Genomic DNA, 19,552 nt, shown 5'->3' with positions numbered 1-19,552 from the left:
TATCTTTTCTTTGATTTATAAGCAAGTGGATAATTGTGAAATTTCTATTTCATGTAAATTAATTAACTATCTCTTTCTTGAAATTTGTGCACGATTGGCAATGATTGAGCATATTAATTTGTTGGGTGGTCACTACTCTTTTGTTTCTTTTGTTGAAGAGGGTCACTTCTCTTTAAATCATTTGAAAGACACTTCTCTTTCAAATTAAAAGCCGTCAATTAAGCATTCGAATATCATTTTAGAATATTAGATTTCTAATCAAGCAAGCCAATCATGCTACGCTGTTATGCATTGCAATTCAATTCCCTTTCCAAGCAATGCCAAGATTTAATTCATTTTCCTCTAATAAAATATTTAATTTCATTATAAGATTTTAACTATGATTAGATATTTCCCTATAAAAACTTTGATTAAATGTTACCAAAAAGTATATAAATGCTTATGTAAATATCTTTTAAAACTCACATAAATTAGTAGAGAAAAGTTTTATTGAGCAATCACCTATCAAAGTATATCAATATAGTAATTGTTTTAGAATAATTTGGAAGGACTACAGTCTCCTTTGATCAATGTGCTATAGATCCATCATTAGTGGATTATAAATGACATATAATAATATTTTAATTTCAACATATTATTTTGTATTAAAAATTAATATATGTAAGTAAAAAAAATTAAGAAGTGTGCAAAAAATACCGAATGGCGAATGCCATGTTTTTTTTGATGCATGCATACTGTTTTTTTTTTTTTTGACAATGCATGCATACTGTTGTTATAAGGTCGATGTGTGTACTCTACAACTTATTTATGCGTACAATTCAATGATCCATGATCATGATATGCATTTTCATTTAAAATATCAGCTAACAAATATATAAAAAATGATTGATGTATATATTCTTGAGGATATGTAGTTAATACGTACCTCTCAAACTATCAATTTCATTATTAATTTATTTATAATTAGACTAGTCAATCGTGGCGTGTGTGAATTTATATATAAATTGAAAGTCAGTACCAATTAATCATTGCACACGTTTGGGGCCGATTCATCGTTTTGGAGCAGGTTACGACTATATACAACTTATCTAGTTTGGACTATACTATTGGAGTAGGACACCTTCTAGGAATTCAGAGAAAGAGATGGGAAAGTTGATAGAAACTTAACAATTTGATGCATTGTACTAACTTATTGATTCTATGTCTTTTTATGAGACCAACATCAAATCCCTTCACCTCCATATAGAATTTAAAATTTTGTGACATTATTTTATTTTTTGTACATACCCACCGTACCTCAATTTGTTATTTTAATGGTTGGAATTAGAGTCACCAACTAAATAATATTATTGCATTTATCTTGTTGTTTGTTAATTTAATTTCCTACCTTCTATTTGATTTGAACTTCATAGAGGTCTAACATCCAACAATTCCCTTGCTTTGTTTATTTGTTTTCAAGACAAAACAAAACAACCGAGATAGACATAATCTAACTATTCCTATTAACTATGTCATTGGGAATTTTTCAATGAATGAAAAGAATTTAGTGAGTGACATAACCTGTTTATTAGTTTAATTATGTATGAGATGAGATTAGAGAAGTACATACAAGAATCAAGAATGTTCAAAACCGGCACCGACAGCAGAAAACGAGAGACAACAAAAGAGAGTTTTAGACAAATGGTTTTGATATAGGTGCTATAATCTCAAATGTGTTTTAAAATTGTTGTTCTCACATCAAAGGTTGTTAGGAAACACCACAAAATCACCAACATAACCTCATCGGTAGTTAATTGTCGATAGATTTTAACTGACTGTTGTTAACTACAGATAAAATTTGGAGTTAAATTAGTCATTTTATGATATTTCTTAGCATTATGTGAAGTGTGAAAGGCAATTTTCAATATGTTTTGCATTAGAATATTGTATTGTATGGTCCATTCATAACACTTCGTATCTAATGAAATGAATGAAATCTTCCATGAAACAGTTTCACAAAAAAACAAGAGACAAGAATCTTTACCAACTTCCAAAATGGAATAGACAGGAGGGTAGCAAAAGGTTACTAATTAAAGTGAAATGTTTTTACATTGTATATATGTTGCTGTTTTTGTTCAGTGGTTGTTGCCAAGGCAAAATTGTTTTTATTGTCCAATCCAAAGGGTAAGAGCTAGAAGAAAAAAAAAATAAAAGAAACAAATTAACTGTTTTGACAAGTATCTAATTGAATTTTGCTCAAAAAAAAAAAAAGTATCTAATTGAATGGTGAGTAATTCTGGCTTGATCGGATTGACTTGCGATCTTAGACCATACTTCTTTTAAGATATGTTCAATTTCTCTTGTACTAGTTTTGGTGGATCAGTTTAACTTAAAAAAAAAAATAGTTTTTCATATATTAGAATTTAAGAAAAATTATCAAGACATTTCTAAGACATTTTTTAAGACAACATATATCACTTCAAATTTATCAAGCGGTTAATGAGATTAATTAAAGATAAATTGTTTTAGATAACCGAGTTTAAATTCTGATTATTAAAACAATTTTTTAATTAGGTTTTACTTATTTTCTAACCAATTTTAAATAACTAGAAGTCTTTTTTTTTACCCATAAACTTGAGGGTTAAAAAAAACTTGAAATTTAATTGTTTTAACTCATGGTAGTTTTTTTGCTCTGGGCAGATGCTCTAGAGTATTCTAGGTTGACATGCATACATATGAGATTACACTCTCTTCAAATGAGTGACTCAAAACATGGAGCACATGTTCATTCTCAATTCTCCCAATACTATGTTAAATCTTATAGACTGAAATTCATACAAGTTTCACTTCATTTATGGACATTCACATAATTTACCGACACCCATTTAAATACTCCTCCGTTTCTTTTATAATTGTCACTTTTGCATAAAATTTTTGTTTCTAATTAACTGTCGTTTTCAAAATTCAAAGTATCATTAAATGTGACTTTACCTATATTACCCCTATATATTTATTGCAGAGAGAGAAATGTATGAAATGAAGTATTAAATGATTAAGGTTATTATAGGAAAAAGATAAATTGTTGTATCAAAAGTAGTAAAAGTATTTGTTGTCTTGGTTTGTGTAAAAAGTCAAAATGTGACAATTAAAAAGGAACAGAGGGAGTATAAAAATTTAGTTAGTAGAGTGTGTTAAAGACAGGATTCCTAGCCTGGTTCAATACAGCTGTTATCACAACAATTTCATTCTCAAATTGAACAGACCATTTTTTGAGGAATAAGTCGAATGGACCATTATTATGTTGTAAATTTTAATTCTATTTCTAATCATGTTGTGACCTGTTGTGACCATTAATTTGGGAGTGCCATCGCACGTGTGATGTTAAGTTGCATCATTCTACATAACTGTGATTTCTATAGCCACAATACAATCTATGTGTATCTCACCCTTTTAGAGCTATGCTATATTAAGCGACTAAAATTGTCCTGAAAGCATAGTGAAGAAAATTAATAAAAAAGAGAGCTTAGCGGAAATGAAGGGATATTGGTGAAAACCAAGTAAAAGTTAACAAGTGGAATATAAAGTTGGGATGATGTTTTGCTATGCTTTCGGGTCGATTTTAGTGGCTTGATATAACATAACTCTTTATGCATATATATTATTAAATGAACTATTAAATCATACGTTTCAATTTTGCCTAAAACAATATAATAAATTTCAATTTAAACTTCAATCATTCGATTTATTACTTTTTTTTGAAAAAATCAAAATAGAATTATATTAACATCGGCGCTGGACACTCCTCAGCACAAGGTGTACTAAAGATCCAACCCGGTAAAACAAACTGTCACAATGTTTAATTACACATAAAAGTCAATCGATATCCAAACAATGTAAAGGGTTCGACCACCAACTTTGAAAACCGTACACAAAAGTGGTTTTATTGGCTTTAAGCTACCACAACGAATGAAATTTGACTTTATCTAAAAACTGCTCAAAAAGTGTTTCAGTGTTTTTGAACAATCTGTTGTTTCGCTGATCATTCGATTTATTACTAACAGATTATACAAGTATTTATGGTTGAAAAGAACCACTTTTGCAACTACCAAGTATTTTTCCAGGGACAAGGGACAGGGGAATAACACGTAGTATGCTTCTATAGTAGTAGTATTTTTTTTTTTTTTTCCTAGTCAAAAAGTGTAGGTTCTCAACAAAACAATTTTATATCGTTTGAACAGAACAAAATGTGTCACAAACTTCCATACCAAGTTTCATTTTTTTATTTATTTGAAGTTAAATCTTTTGGTTTGGATGTACTTTATTACCAATGAGTCACTAACTAATTATATATATGCAGCTCAAGTGATATTTTTTTTAGTGTTTGTCACAATTTTAATTATGGGTTATGATAGAAGACACCTTTTGTGAAGGTGTCTTTTATCAAGTTACTCTATGAGCATTTGTTAAAAGACACCAACTACTTTTTATGAAGGTGTCTTTTATCAAAGTTATAACTAAAAAAGTGAAAATCACACCTTGAGGTGTGACTTGATAAAAGACACCACACTACTTTTTATGAAGGTGTCTTGTAACATAACCCTTTAATTAATTACTTCTGCAAATACAAGTGTTTGAATTGATTATCTTTCACAAGAAGGTGCTAAGAGCCTGGCTCATTAGGTGATTATTTATAAGACTATAATCTATAACTTTTTATAGTCTCAAAAGTCCAATATGTGTCTATTTGTTCCTCATGATGGGGGCACAGGTGTCATTATAATAATTCTTAAAATAATTATTTCTCTCTCTTTTCATTTTAATTTATTTTTGTCGTTTATATCTGGGCCCGTGACATGAGACCTCACTCTATTTATAACAGACCAAAATAATATTCTGCAAATAATATTTTACTTTACTTTTGATAAGGAGAAAAAACATACACCTAACATCATTACAATTAAAATCTCTCAAAAAAAAAATCATTACAATTAAAATGTTATCTCCTTTGGGAATAAATTAAATAGTGGTAATGATTGATTAGAATACACAAACAATAACATATTAGGTATAAAACACAAAATTTATCTTATTGGATTATTGATTTTGCTTCTTGAACTCTTTTTTTTTTTTGAGAGGACTTCTTGAACTCTTGTTATCTTAAGATAGCAAATATTTCCTAACATGTTAACTTTCCGGTTTTTAGAAGAAATTAATTTTGATATTTTAGAATTTGATTAGTACGTAAGTAAAACATAATCAATAATTATTTTATTCAAAAATCGAACTCGATTCTTCTGAGATTTAGTCGAAAATAAATAAAATCTAGCTATCAATTATTTTAGGGTCAATGTCATAAAGCCAGAGTCTATATTTCTCTAGAATCTTTAACCTCTACATTAAAATTTAGATTGAATGGTTTCAAAATACTCTATAGCCACTATAGATAGAATATTTCAATCCTTGTATCATCAATATTGGAAGTTTGGTATTTTAAGTTTGTATTTAACATATAATTTCATAAAGATAAAATATGAATCATTTGATATTAATCCAACCACCATATCTCAAAGACTCTAACTATAGTGACTACATGTTATTTTTTATGGTAGGAAACTTAAGGGTCTCTAAAGCCAAAAATAAAAGAACTAAAGTTGTTTCTTGGAAGCCACTCTTTGTACATAGCACGTCTCCTATATAAAGTGCTTCCTATACAAGCTACACTTTGTGATTCCCCTTTCACTATCTCTCACATATCTTCAAGCTTTTTCTTAATCTAAAAACCATATATAATTTTTGTCACTTTGAGTAGAAGTCGTTGACTTTTCACACCCCTCTTCTTCTAAAACACAACATCTTCAAGAAAAACCATGGCAATGAAAACCAAAAGCAAGAAGGTGGGAAATGAATTTGGTTGTGGTTTCATGGAGAGAATTTTCAATCTCAAAAGTCCTAGGCTAAGAAACTCATTAGTTCATTCCCTACCAATGAAAACTAACAACATTGATCATGTCAAAAATGAAGCAAAGTTGTTTCCAAATAAAGAACAAAAGGTTCCACAAAAAATCTCCAACAACACTAGATTCAATGAAACTCGGAAGCGTAGTTCAGATACTACTGCAAGAAGCTCGACATCATCATCCTCTGGTGTTAGTTCAACTCATAAAAGGGTTGAACAAAACCATAATACGGATGATGATGTCAAGCTTCAAATAGAATCAGCGCGAAATTCTCTACAACTTGCTAGAATTAGCACTATTCGCACGCGTGACAACGATAGCAACAAGTCCATAACCAAAGACTTTTCTCCCTTGAAACTTACCGGAAACTTGCTTGTGAATAACACACCAAGAAGAAAGAGTGTTGATAGTTTACCTAAGCATTCAGAGTTAAACTCAGTTTCAAGTTTTTACAAAGGTAATAATAATGGAAGAAAAGTGGTTATGGGGAATATTATGAGGAAGAATAGTAATGAACTTGCACAGTTTCTAAGTCAAAGACACAATATTGCAGACCCTGACGTGTTGAAATCAATGGGAAATGAAGCATACAAAAAGGGTAATTTTGAAGAGGCTTTGGGTTTGTATGACAAAGCAATTGCTATTGATTCAAATAAGGCAACTTATCATTGCAATAAGAGTGCAGCTTTGATTGGATTAGGAAGGTTTCAAGAAGCTATTATTGAGTGTGAGGAATCTATTCGGTTGGATCCTTCTTATAACAGAGCTCACAATCGTTTGGCAACAATATATTTCAGGTAATCAGTCATAATAATCATGTGGGCTTCATTTAATTCATTAAGGTTCTGATTGGATAAACTACTTAAGAGTTTATAATATAAGTGATTATCATATAATTGCTTATGCGTAAGTTATTTCTATAACAAGAGACAAGGCCGAGTCAAATTGTTTTATAAGCTATAAGATGTTTTCTTAAGTTAGTTTGGAGAGCTTATGGAAATAGGCTGAAAACAACTTATGGACATGTCATATACTATTTCCATAAGCTCTTCCAAGTGTTTATGCTAGTAGATAAAATTGAATAAGCCAATCCAAACAAGCTCAAAGTACCAAAGATTTAAATTGAGGTCATGTTGTGATCCTCAATTCGCGCTCAAATGTGCCCAATGCGACCTCACTTGCGGTTATGAGACATATAAATCTTTGATGTCGCAGCTCAAATTCGCAGACATTTTTTAAAATATATTAAAGGACTAGCAGAGAAAACATCGCGATTTACTTTGAATATGACATTGTGTTTGTTTATTTTATTATTACTTTTGCTTATTGAATTGCAAATTTTTATGCAGATTAGGAGAAGTTGAAAAGGCAATGGATTGCAACCGATCGACGTCAAATGTTGACTCTGTACTTGCTTTTCAAGCTCAGGCTCTACAAAATCACCTGAAGAAATGCACAGAAGCAAGGAAATTCAATGAATGGAGTGTTGTACTAAAGGAAACACAGTCTGCATTATCGTTAGGTGCCGATTCAGCTCCGCAGGTTAGTTCCTTGCTCAAACATGTTAATCCTTAGCAATAAACAATTTTATTCTTCAACATTTCCAGTGTAGATCTTATCAAAATTTATTCAGCATGCCTAGGCTGATTAGAGTTGTTTGTATTTGTGGCAGATCTATGCTTTACAAACTGAAGCGTTGCTGATGCTCGTGAGGTACCAAGAGGCATATGTTGTGTATGACGACATGCCAAAATTTTCAGTTGATTGGTGTAACAAGATATTTGGTACGGCTACTAGTGCTTACCTGTTGATGATAGGCGCACTGGTTTACTTAGCATCCGGCAGGTTTGTGAAAATAAATCATTTTTTGACAATTACTTCAATCATGATTTATGTATATTTCGCTATGGGCATGCAATATGGTGGTAAATTTGCAGTCCTTTAAGTCCCGTTTTTTGAGACTTACCTTGTTGAGAAGAAAACTTAAAAGAGTTAATCTAATACTATTAAACAGCATAAAGGACCACAAAATGTATTTTTCCTAATTCTGTAAAATTGTTTGAAATTGTAGACCACATCATGTGATGTGGCCGTAATATTTGAACCGAATTTGCATCACAACGGTGTTTTTGCAAATCATCGCAACTGATACATTTTCTGAGTCTTGTTTGGAATGAACTCAAGTAAAATTGAACTTTGTTTGTTAATAGGTTTGAGGATGCTGTTAAAACAGCTCAGCAAGCGGCTGGAGTTGATCCAAGCAACAGAGAGGTAAATGCAGTGTTAAGGAGAGCCAGAGCAGTAACATCAGCGAGAATGAGTGGAAACTTACTCTTCAAGGCATCAAAATTCATGGAAGCATGTGCAGTATACAATGAAGGATTAGATCATGATCCACACAACTCGGTTCTGTTATGCAACAGAGCAGCTTGTCGTTCTAAGCTAGGGCAATATGAAAAGGCAATTGAAGATTGTGATGCTGCACTTATGCTTAATCCATGTTATAGCAAAGCAAGGCTAAGGAGGGCATATTGTAATGCCAAGGTACTTTAAATGTTAGATTTATGAATCAATGACAAAGAGATTGACACAAGACACGACTCTAGCACCGACACTCAACACTATTACGAATTTGAGAAAATATAAGTGTTTGATTGTAACCACATGTGTCGGTGTCATGTCTTTGTCTGACACCGACACATGTGTTGAACATTAACATGTGTCAGACACCAGACACAAATTTGATCGTGGTGGCATTGTGATATTTCACATATGTCAGACACCAGACACAAATTTGATCGTGGTGGCATTGTGATATTTCATATCGAGGAGAATCACAATCAAATGTGGCTGATGTGGTCTCAATCACTTATTTCATATCAGAGAGACATTGAAACCTTGATGTAGTGGTCAAGCTCGCAGTCACTGACATTTTTTTTAAAACTCTACATAGTTATCTACGCTTAGTAACTCTATCGCTATATTATTTTTGTTCATGTAGTTGGAACGATGGGAAGTTGCCATTCAAGACTATGAAATGTTGATAAGAGAAAAGCCAGGGGATGAAGAAGTGGCAAGGGCTTTGTTTGAGGCTCGGCTCCAACTCAAGATGCTACGTGGTGAAGATATTAAGGATTTAAAATTTGGTTCAAATTTAGTTTGCATTTCAAGTAACGATCGTTTCAGACATTACGTAACCTCACCTGGTAAGGCACAATATAGTTTTTTCTCTTATACAATACATTACACATGAGTATTACAAATGAACTTACCGATTTCAAATGCTGTTAAATAGGTATGGCTGTTGTGCTCTTCAGTAACAAGGGAACACACAAGCAAGTGTTGATGGTGCTGGAGGAAACCAGCAAGAGATTCCCATCTGTTAATTTCCTCAAGGTTGGTTTATTTTTAAGAGTTTAATTGGTATGCACAGTCGGTGTAAAAATATTTTACAGATGCATTCGATCATATTTCACCATGTAGAAGATAATTGTGCAGATGTTTTAGGAACTAATACAACAATGATATAATGGTGAGATATGATTAGACGCACGTGTGAATCGTTTCGGTGAGATATGATACCAATCATATCTGTTTCTCAAGTTAAAAATCATAAAAGTTATTTCAATATCGAAACTAGGCCATTGTTTCTTACTTATATAACTGAACTACGACTATTCAGGTCGAGATTGAAGACCATCCCTACTTGGCAAAATCAGAAGGTGTAAGCTCATTCCCAGCCTTCAAAATATACAAAAATGGATCAAGAGTTAAAGAGATTTCAGGCAACAACCACGAGTTTTTAGAAAAATCGGTTAAATTCTATAGTAGCTGAGATAAATATTACACTCCCTCAAATGGAACATTATATTTATGAAGAGAAAATGTTGATTTTCCAAAATGCAATGGAAAAAGGTCTGTGATCAAAATAATTCTAGCTAATTCCTTTTCCTTCAAAAATTTGCTTCCTTGTATATCAGTATAGTACATAGAGAAGTCTATAGGAAAAGGAATTCTTTGTGTTGGTTAACCCTAGATTCTTTTATTTCCTTGGATGCTAGAGCATTCTTCAATATTCATATATCCCATATTTAATGTATATTTGTTTGACAAAGCTAAACAGCTACATTGTACTTTTGTTTCTTAATGTTATAAATATGTTCTTTACTGATTTTTTCCTTATGTTTTGGTAGAAAGGACAACTGGTCTAAGAGTGTTTTTGCCCTTTTATTTTGGTTGTTCTGTTCTGGCTACAAGTTCAGTTTGAACAGTTAACTAGAGAGGTTTAGGACTCAAAATCTTGAAATTAACATAATCCACTAAAATTTGTCAATTCAAAAATAAAAATTGCAGTTATTAGTCCAAACAGTTTAAGAGCCACAGGTGAATTGATCAAAATTGTACCTTTGATACTATCTTTGACTTGTATCTTTTTGGTTTTCAATACTATCATTGATACGAGCAAGGATATGGGCTGCAATGAATTAAGATTGGATTATTGCTCTCCACCCAGCACATTTTGCTCGCACCCTGCAGCCATGCCAAATTTGCCCTTGCGCAAGTTAACTCACGCCACGCATGTTAACTCACGCTGCGCAAGTTAACTCACGCAATGTTCCTGTTTTTGAACAAAACCCATCAGTCCGAACTCCAACCACCATTTTCTTTCCCTCCACCTTCAAAAACCCAAAAAGTGCGATTTTTTGGGTCTAAATCATCATCCCAAATCATTGCAAATCGTCAGGAAGCAAGTTTCTACGCTCATCAAGCATCAAATATTAAGTATTGTACCATCTAAACTCATCTCATTTTGCTGGTTTTCCTGCTTGGTTCGTCTGGTTTTCGTAGGCACTAGGGATAGGTACGCAAGTTAACTTGCGCAAGTTAACTTTCTGCGCGACTTAACTGTCGCAAGTGCATTAGTGCTGCGTGACTTAAGTCACGCCACTGTGCAGTCATGTTTTTTTGAATTTTTTGCGCCACTTTTGTTCTTGGTTAGCTTGTTCCGCAAGTAATTTATTTTTTCTTCCTTTGTAATTTTTTTTATTCAATAGATATTTAGGGATGGTTGACAAAGTCGCGGATGATGGCGTTGAACCGAAACCGGCCAAAAAAGAAGGTTCTGGTGAAGGTTCCGGCGAAGGTTCCGGCGATGTCAAACCAACCTTTAATTTCAAACCATTTAAAGTCCAAATTCTAATTCAAGCTCGAATTGGTAAAATTCAAGAACCTAAACCGGTACCTACCGGTGTTATTTGTGAAGCTCGTGACACCGCCTCATTTTTTACAACAAATGCAAGATGGAGAGAGCGAGAAGAGTTACTTACTTGGGTTCGCAGACAAGGGGTGAAGGCCGGATTTGGTGTTTGTATAGATAAATCCGTTATAAAAAGGCCGTACTTGACGATGCAATGTGAAAGGAGTGGGGTATACATGCCACCTAAGACAAGGAAGAAACCGAACCTTGAAGGCATTGGCTCAAGAAAATGTAATTGTCCGTTTAGGTTGAAAGGTTTCTTTGATAAAGATACAAATGATTGATGGCTTGCAATGCTTTGTGGAATGCACAACCATGACTTGGAGGTGGGAAAGTTACAAGGACACCTAATTGCGGGTAGACTTCGTGCGGAGGAGAAGAAAAAAGTTATTGAAATGACAAAGAGCTTGACGGTGCCTCGGAATATTCTCACCAATTTGAAGGAAAACAACAACGAAAGTGTGACAACAATCAAGCAAGTGTACAATGTGAGAACAAGATGGCGCAAGGGGGAAAGAGGTGACATGACGGAGTTGCAATTCTTGATTTCGAAGTTGGTGGAGCATAAGTACGTCTATTACACAAGATGCAATAGTGAGGAAACCACTCTTGAAGACATCTTTTTTGCTCATCCAGAGTCAATTAAATTGCTCAACACCTTTCCGACCGTTTTGGTCATGGACTCTACATACAAAACCAACAACTACCGAATGCCGTTTTTGAGATAGTTGGTTGCACCTCTACAAGAATGACGTATTCCGTTGGTTTTGGCTTTCTTCACTTTGAACTAGAGGATAACTTTGCTTGGGCACTTACGATGTTGAAAGGTTTCTTGTACTCAAAAGACAACATGCCTAAGGTGATTGTCACCGATAGGGATGGTGCTTTGATGAAGGCCATTGGCACAGTTTTCCCTGAGACATACACCATATGCTTTGTTATTTTCATATTGGGAAGAATGTAAGGTCCAAGTGCATCACGGATTGTAAAGTGGTGGCAAAGCCTCCTAAGGGTGCAAAACTTGACAAGAAAGAATTGAAGAAGAACAAGATGAAGAATAGCGTTGTTGTTGAGAAAGTGGTGAATGCTTGGAGAGAGTTGGTTGAATCTCCCACGGAGGAATCATATGCAAGTAATTTGTTGAAATTCAAAGAGGTATGCATGCCATTTCCGGAATTCATTAAATATGTCGAAGAAACGGTTTTGAACCTTAAGGAGAAATTTGTGAGGGCATGGACGGATAAAGTCTTGCATCTAGGGTGTAGAACCACCAACATTGTTGAATCCGCTCATGGTGTTTTGAAAAAATATTTGAGGAGTAGCGTGGGTGATTTGGCATCATGCTGGGATGAAATTCACAAGATGTTGGCGGTGCAATTTGGTGAAATACAAGGTAGTTTCGGGAGGAACAAAACGGTGTTTGAGCACAAATACAAAAAGATCAAGATGATGAAAGAATTGGAGGGTTATGTTTCTAGAAAAGCATTGAGATTTATCTATGATGAATTGAAACGCTCCAAGACATTCAGATTTGGTGAGGAAGATTGTGGTTGTGTTCAAATGACATCCTACGGGTTACCTTGTGCGTTTATTATTGCCATGAAGAGCAAGCAAAAATTGCCTCTTGACTTGGATGATATATACCCTCATTGGAAAAGGTTGTGTGTACAAGGAGAGAAGATTGATGATGACTTTTCCGTGATGGAAAAGTGGAATGGAATTCAAGATCTTCTCAAGAAAAGCTCTTACAATATGAAGCTCCACATCAAAGAGATGATGCGTCAAATTGCATTTCCGGAAACCACGTTTTTGTCTCCGCCTTTGAAAAAGGTGGTAACCAAAGGAGCACCTAAAAGGAAGAGGACTACACTCAAAGTGTCATCAACGGGTCGAATCCCCTCTAGGTGGGAAACCATTGATTCTCAAAATCCGGATAGTCAACCTTCACAACCAAAGAGGTCACTTCCAAAGAGGAAAGATGCACGCCTTGGCACTTACTCCCGCTCACAAGCTTCATCCTCCACTTCAAAACCGTTTTGGAATATCTCATACATTTCACAAATTCCAAATATCATGAGGCCTTTTGTTGAAGAAATTGTGAATGTTAAAGGGGATGGTCATTGTGGATTCCGGGTGATAGCTAGGCACTTGGGGATGGATGAGGAAGATCATGTATTGATTCGTCAAGCACTTATTCAAGAGTTGAGAAATCATAAGAGTGACTACATGCCGATATATGACACGGAGGAGCGTTATAACATAATCTTGAATGGTTTATACCCTCCTAAACGTACAATTGGTATTGCGCCTCCAGATAAGTGGATGACCACTCCGGATATGGGTCACATTATTGCTTCTTGCTACAAAAGGCCCGTTGTTCTATTGACTTTGTCCGAAACGACGGGTGGTGTATGTGAGATATATTTCCCAATCCGAAGTGCTCCTCCACTTAATCCACATTCCAACATCATGTGTCTTTGCTTAATTCCCGATCACTATCTTCATGTGATTTTGAAGGAAGGTTGTCTGTTACCACTGAGTTGTAAGGAGTGGATGAACAACAAGATTGGTGAGGCGAAGAATTGGCATTTTGCGTTTTTGGATAGACAAAACGCTTTCAATGAACTCATGTCTAAGGAGCCTAAGCCGCCAAAGAAACCAACAAATGAGCACAATCCAATTGTTTGTGGTGATACTCCCACCCCGCAAAAAAAGGAACAAGAATTTGAATGGACGGAGGACATGGAAGAGGACGTCAATTTAGGAATATCACTAGACCTCTTAGATAGGTTATTATAGGTTAGGAAAGTTATAGGTCGGTCGGTGGTCGTCCTATTTTTTGGTGGTATTACACCCCGACATATTTTTTGGTGGCCGGTTATGTAATTTGTATATTTGTGGCCAATATGTAACTAATATTATATATATTAAATGAAATGAATTATTTTTTTGGTGGCCGGTTATGTCACACCAATTATTGCTTGCATTACTTACTTTGTCTCTAATTATTCAACTATTTATTTTATCTCATTTATCTCATATTTGTTTTTCATTATATTTTTGTGAAGTTTGTGAGGTGAAACATGTCTGAAGATGCACAAGATCCAGTTAAACTTGAAGTCCGTTATGTAGATGTGAAAAAGAGGGCTTGGTTCACTGTAAACCCCACCGAAAAGTTGGACGAGTTGAAGGCAAAGCTTGACGACTTCTTTATCCATATTGGTTCAAATCATAGACACTAGTGCAAAAAAACACGTTTTAAGTGGGGTGAAAATGAGTTTTTAAGTGGGTTGGGGATCCCACTTATAGGTGGCCGACTTAGTAACTATTTTGATTTTAAGTCGGATGAAGTCCTACTTAAAAATGTTTTATTAAGTCGCTTCACCCCACTTAAAAAGCTTTTAATTAAGTCGGTTCACCCCACTTAAAAAGGGCTCAAAGATTATAAAAAAAAATCTGTTCAACCCATATTATACATGATTATAAAACATAATTTCATAAATTAATCTAACACTACATTCACAACCACTAATATAAAATATCATTAAACCAAATTTCATATCAAACACTTAACAAATTCAAAGTTACGAAATCTCCTTATAAGCTTCCTCAAATACCACAAGAGACAAGTCAGCAACATCTTGGTTAGAAATATCCACAAAAGCATCATCAGGTTCAGCAACATTCAGCAACAATCAAAGAGACAATAGTTTGTTCATCAATCTCCACAAAATCCTCTTCAGATGCAGTGAACTGCATAGCTTAGTCTTGTTCAACTCCAAAGCATTCCTTATTTTCTAGTTCAGCATAATCAAAAGTTTCCTCCTGTTCAGGCTGCTCAGATCCTGAAAAAGGATCTTCATCATGTTCAGATTAGTAAACAAAAGCAAATTATCATTAGGTGCTATTAAATTAATAACAATAATTAAGAACCACAAACATCTGTGTTCTGAGAAACCACATTTGATTCTGTTTGCAGACTAGTCCCTACTGATAAACAATTTCATAGTTGATTAAAATCAAACATTCCTCGAAAATAAAGATAAAGTTGTTCCCAAGTTAGATTACACATGTGCGTGTGAGTCTCCCCTTCAGGTAATACTAACTGATCCATGTATTGCGTTTGTAGTACAAACTCTCACTACAGAAACATTTGAAACTTCAAAAGACACTAAAATTTCTTCGTAACATAAAGATCCATATATACTTCTGTTGAATCTATACTAAGGGCTCATCTTTTTATGATTTAAAAGTGCCATGTATATCCCCTAAAAAAAGATCCATATATATAAGCTAAAACATAAAATTATAAGTACATGAATTGTTTATTATAGAGTAGTATATATGAGCTGCATCTAGTCACCAAGTAGCTTATTATAGCTTATTATGGTAAAATGAAAATAATTAGTAATTACTCATTAGCTCTTATCGTAGCAACAAGATGCAGCAAAACCAGTCAATGCACAGAGCCATTGTTATCTGAAGGAGCAACTTGTTTGACAGGTTCCTCCTCTTCCTCATTGTTCTCTTTCACAACCAAAACCATCAAAACTAACAATAAGGGACAATATATTGTAGTTACCCAATTCATAATCAACTGTGCCATTGGAGACACGTTATGGTTATCAATTTGCCATGCAATTGCAGCCCCCACTCTATATTCCTCTATAGAATCCAGTGTACCTGTGTATGTGTATGTGTAAAAATCAGTACTAGTAGTACTTCAATGGTTTATTCCAAATTTCATATATCATGTTAATCATTACCAGTGCTCCACAAGAAATACTAGTTACTAAAAATACAAATTAGTACTGGATTCTAGTTAATTTCCAAATTTCAATTATCAACATACTACAAGTTAGTACTAGTACTAGTTAATTTCCAAATTTTGACAAGAAATAAACACTACTCTAAATACAAGTTAGTACTAGTACTAGTTAATTTCCAAATTGTTGTGTCAAAGCTTCCCTTTTTATTAACAAATATAAATACTTAATGCTACTTACCAGTACCAATATACTTTTAGTCTAAAATATATTCAGTGCAAGAAGTACATCATTTCTAAACATGAGTCTACTTTGTTCCGTAACTACAACTGTGACTCAAAGAACCTGCTCACAAGCTAATCAATTTTGATGAAAAACATATTTTTATGTCAAAAATATATTTAAGGTGGTATTTTATTTTACTAATTAAAATATCCTGCAGCTTAGATAATTCTTTGCATATTTTTCTTGAGCAAAAAGTAACCCAAAACAAATGAAATAGCTAATTGATCAAATATATAATAGTGAAATCAAACAGAATCTGGTTTGCAATATTACCTGCTAAGAACTTCAGAGTCATTAGCTAGTGCTCGGATCACCAAGTATCTTATTATAGCTTTTCTGGTACAACCTTACTCTCTCTTTCTAATCCCCTAAACTGCTCACAAATGCTTATTATGATAAGCGCTTATGCACAGACTATTTCTTTAGTAGAAGAAAAAAAAATGTTTTCGTATAACCTATAAGCTATTTTCATAAGACATCTAAAAGAACTTATGAAAATAAGTTGAAAACACGTTGTGAACAATTTGATAAACTGTTTTCATAAGGTCTCCTGAACAGACGCACAAAATTTAGGTCATTAGATAAACTCAAATAATGCAATCCAAACATGCATTGCATTAATTCACTTGAATATAAACCTTTTGAAACCATAATTTTGGTTTGTCACGGTCACGAACACAAAAACAGTGAAATGCTATTACATGTTATTGAGATTCTAAAAGAGAAAATTACCGTACGTTCTATGGTATGAGAATTTGTAATGCCTTTCATCATTAGACTGTTATCAACTTTGATTAGTCCATCATATCCAGGTTTCTTTTAGTCCCACCCCACCTCCTGTTATAGTATTCATACTCAGCCACCATATTAATCATATATCCCTCTTTTCGTTCTAAAAGCTATCAATAAGAACTCAGGTTTGGTTACCTGTACTAATTTCGTGCGGAACAAATTGAGGAACAAATCATCAATGAACTCAGGTTTGTGTTCAGCCTTTACAGCTGCTACTTCAACCTAATTCAAATTCAATCGACACATACAATTTAAGAATAGCACACTGCACGAAGCTCGCAGTAATAATACGAAAAACAAAAGCAAAAGATGCAAACCGTTTTAGGTCCCGAAGATGAAGAAGAAGAAGACGCTGAAACGTAAAACCGACGTTAACACGACTAGCGACTGTGAAGATGAAGAAAAAGTGACGCGGTGAGGTGTGACGGTGGAGAATCGATTGGGTTTGTTGAAGTGAAACTCGATTGGGGGAATTTTCAAGTGAATCGATTGTTGAAGAATTGATTTGAGAGTATGTGATGTGAAGCGAGATAATGATTTTGGTGATTTTGTTTTTTGACTATGGCATGTTTTATGTTTGATTTAATTTTTTAAATGGGCTTAAACCACTTAATATCTATTCAAGTAAAAAACTTCCGACTCCCTTCAAGTTTTTAAGTCAGGTAGATAGCTGCCTGCTTAAAATCCCTGTGTCAATAAGTGATTTTTGTACTAGTGAGAACACGTGATGTGATAGTAAATGTGTCAGGCCTGGACTTGGGGGAGGATAAGGAAGAGGATTTCTGGATGACCGTGTATTATCAACAACTTCTCAAAGATGATAGCGACGTTGATTTCATGTTTAGGGTAATGGTTGAGAATAATACTTTGTATCTTTTTGTCTGATCCGTTGAAGTGTAATCGTTATTTAAGTGTAATAGTGTAATGTTTGATCGTTTATGTGAGACTATGTAATTTTATAAATTTATGGACAAATTTGTGTAATTTGGATCGTTTACGTGTCATTAAGTGTGTTTAAATGATTACGGGTCATTACCGGCGAATTTGTGTAATTTGGACTGTTTGGATCGTTATGTGTGATTATGTGATTGTGAAAAAAACGATGTTTTGGTGTAATTTTGATAGATTGTGTCGTATTATCCAATAATATTGTTAAACTGGCGTAATTAGGTTCAAATTACGAGCATTTAATGCTGTTCTGATATATCAGTAGTGCGGGAGTTAACTCGCGCAAGTGTAATACATTGCGTGAGTTAACTCACGTAGTGCTTTAATACATACATGACTATGCGTTAGTTAACATGCGCATAGTTTTACACTTGCGCATCTTAAGTCACGCAACGTTACTTAACTAACGCATAGTATTACACTTGCGTTAGTTAACATGCGCAAGGGCAAAATTGGCATGGCTGCAGGGTGCGAGCAAAACGTGCTGGGTGGAGAGCAAAATTCTTAAGATTGAATATTGAGACAAATGAATTAGGAAGGCCCAACAAAATTATTGTTAGAGTATTACTTTTTCCACCCCATGCATGACTAGTTCGCCCTGTAAAATTTCCAAAAATGCCCTTGTGTAATTCGAATTTTAAAATCCGAATTCATGTTTCACTATTTCGGATTTTACAATTCTTATGTATAATCAGCCATCAAACTCTCTCACATTTTAACAGTTTTGAGTTTTGCTTTTAAAAACAACAAAAAAACTAAGTACAAAAATGCTAAAAACCTGTCAAATAAAATCATAAAAATACCACCAAAAAATTCTAAAAATCAAATAAAACTAATGCAATTTTTTTCGAATTTTTCTGAGAATATGAAAAATTAAAAAAAATTAAAAATGGGTCTAAACGATGGAATTTTGGAATTTAAGGGGTGGAATCCCATAAGAAGTTTCTTTTAAGGGAGTCATGATCCTTGAATTTTTTCTAATTTTCGGAGGAAGTTTCGGAGCAATCCGATCAAGTAGCCCGAAAACCTGATTTTTTACTAAGATTTTTGACTAAGAACAGGTAACAATGACTCAAAACAGAAGAATGAGAGTTAGGAAGATTAATATTGTCCATAAAATGACAATCCATGAAACATGTTTAGAATTTGTGTTGATACAATTCGGATTATATAATCCGAACTGGTTTTCCCTTGAAAAAGGGTTTTTAAGGGGTGTTCGGATTATATAATCAGAAAAAATCAAATAGCATGCCCTATTTTTTGAAGTTTTCGGATTACATAATCCAAAAAATCCGAATTTGTGAAAAACTGAATTCCACAAGGGCATTTTTGGAAAATTTACAGGGCGCTCTAGTCATGCATATGGTGGAAAAATTAATACTCTAACAATAATTCTGTTGGGCCTTCCTAATTCATTTGACTCGATATTCGATCTTAATTCATTGCAGCCCATATCCTTGCTCGTATCAACGATAGTATTGAAAACCAAAAAGATACAAGTCAAAGATAGTATCAACAGTAAAGCAGAAGTCATCTGTTTTGGCTCATTTTGCTTGCTTCCAAAGAGA

The 19,552-nt window shown here is 33.9% G+C and overlaps 3 protein-coding genes and 1 long non-coding RNA gene across 7 annotated transcripts; 3 read left to right on the top strand and 1 right to left on the bottom strand.

Moving 5' to 3' along the window:
• The first annotated feature begins 5,703 nt into the window (after window positions 1-5,703).
• On the top strand, window positions 5,704-10,107 carry LOC146922663 (inactive TPR repeat-containing thioredoxin TTL3-like). Its single transcript, XM_085715476.1, has 7 exons — window positions 5,704-6,733; window positions 7,286-7,478; window positions 7,609-7,781; window positions 8,147-8,480; window positions 8,938-9,142; window positions 9,232-9,332; window positions 9,619-10,107. Exons 1-7 carry the CDS (start codon window positions 5,847-5,849, stop codon window positions 9,769-9,771), a joined length of 2,046 nt encoding a protein of 681 aa, XP_085571602.1. The 5' UTR covers window positions 5,704-5,846; the 3' UTR covers window positions 9,772-10,107.
• An 893-nt stretch (window positions 10,108-11,000) lies between these two features.
• On the top strand, window positions 11,001-11,921 carry LOC146922662 (uncharacterized). Its single transcript, XM_085711589.1, is given in 3 exon segments — window positions 11,001-11,214; window positions 11,217-11,288; window positions 11,464-11,921. Coding segments are annotated over 3 exon segments (744 nt in total).
• A 20-nt stretch (window positions 11,922-11,941) lies between these two features.
• LOC146922661 (uncharacterized) lies at window positions 11,942-13,992 on the top strand. The gene is made up of 2 exons (XM_085711588.1): window positions 11,942-12,052; window positions 12,151-13,992. The coding sequence occupies exons 1-2, from the start codon at window positions 11,942-11,944 to the stop codon at window positions 13,990-13,992; spliced, it is 1,953 nt and encodes a 650-aa protein (XP_085567714.1).
• Window positions 13,993-14,670: 678 nt separating this feature from the next.
• LOC146922660 (uncharacterized) lies at window positions 14,671-17,620 on the bottom strand. Of its 4 annotated transcripts, none has more exons than XR_015012545.1 (6): window positions 17,354-17,620; window positions 17,172-17,258; window positions 16,982-17,081; window positions 16,518-16,617; window positions 15,609-15,876; window positions 14,671-15,038 (listed from the first exon to the last, which is right to left on the bottom strand). It is a non-coding gene; the product is annotated as an uncharacterized LOC146922660 (long non-coding RNA). The 4 variants fall into 4 exon arrangements; XR_015012546.1 differs by having other exon boundaries at window positions 15,776-15,876; XR_015012547.1 differs by having other exon boundaries at window positions 14,903-15,038; window positions 15,776-15,876; window positions 16,977-17,081.
• Between the last annotated feature and the right edge of the window lie 1,932 nt (window positions 17,621-19,552).

This window comes from Medicago sativa, chromosome 5, assembly GCF_051527215.1.
Source record: "Medicago sativa cultivar Bolivia chromosome 5, Bolivia_mono, whole genome shotgun sequence".
Taxonomy (NCBI): Eukaryota; Viridiplantae; Streptophyta; class Magnoliopsida; order Fabales; family Fabaceae; genus Medicago; species Medicago sativa.
Note: the sequence above shows the minus strand (reverse complement) of the source record. Positions and strands in the feature narration are given on the sequence as shown.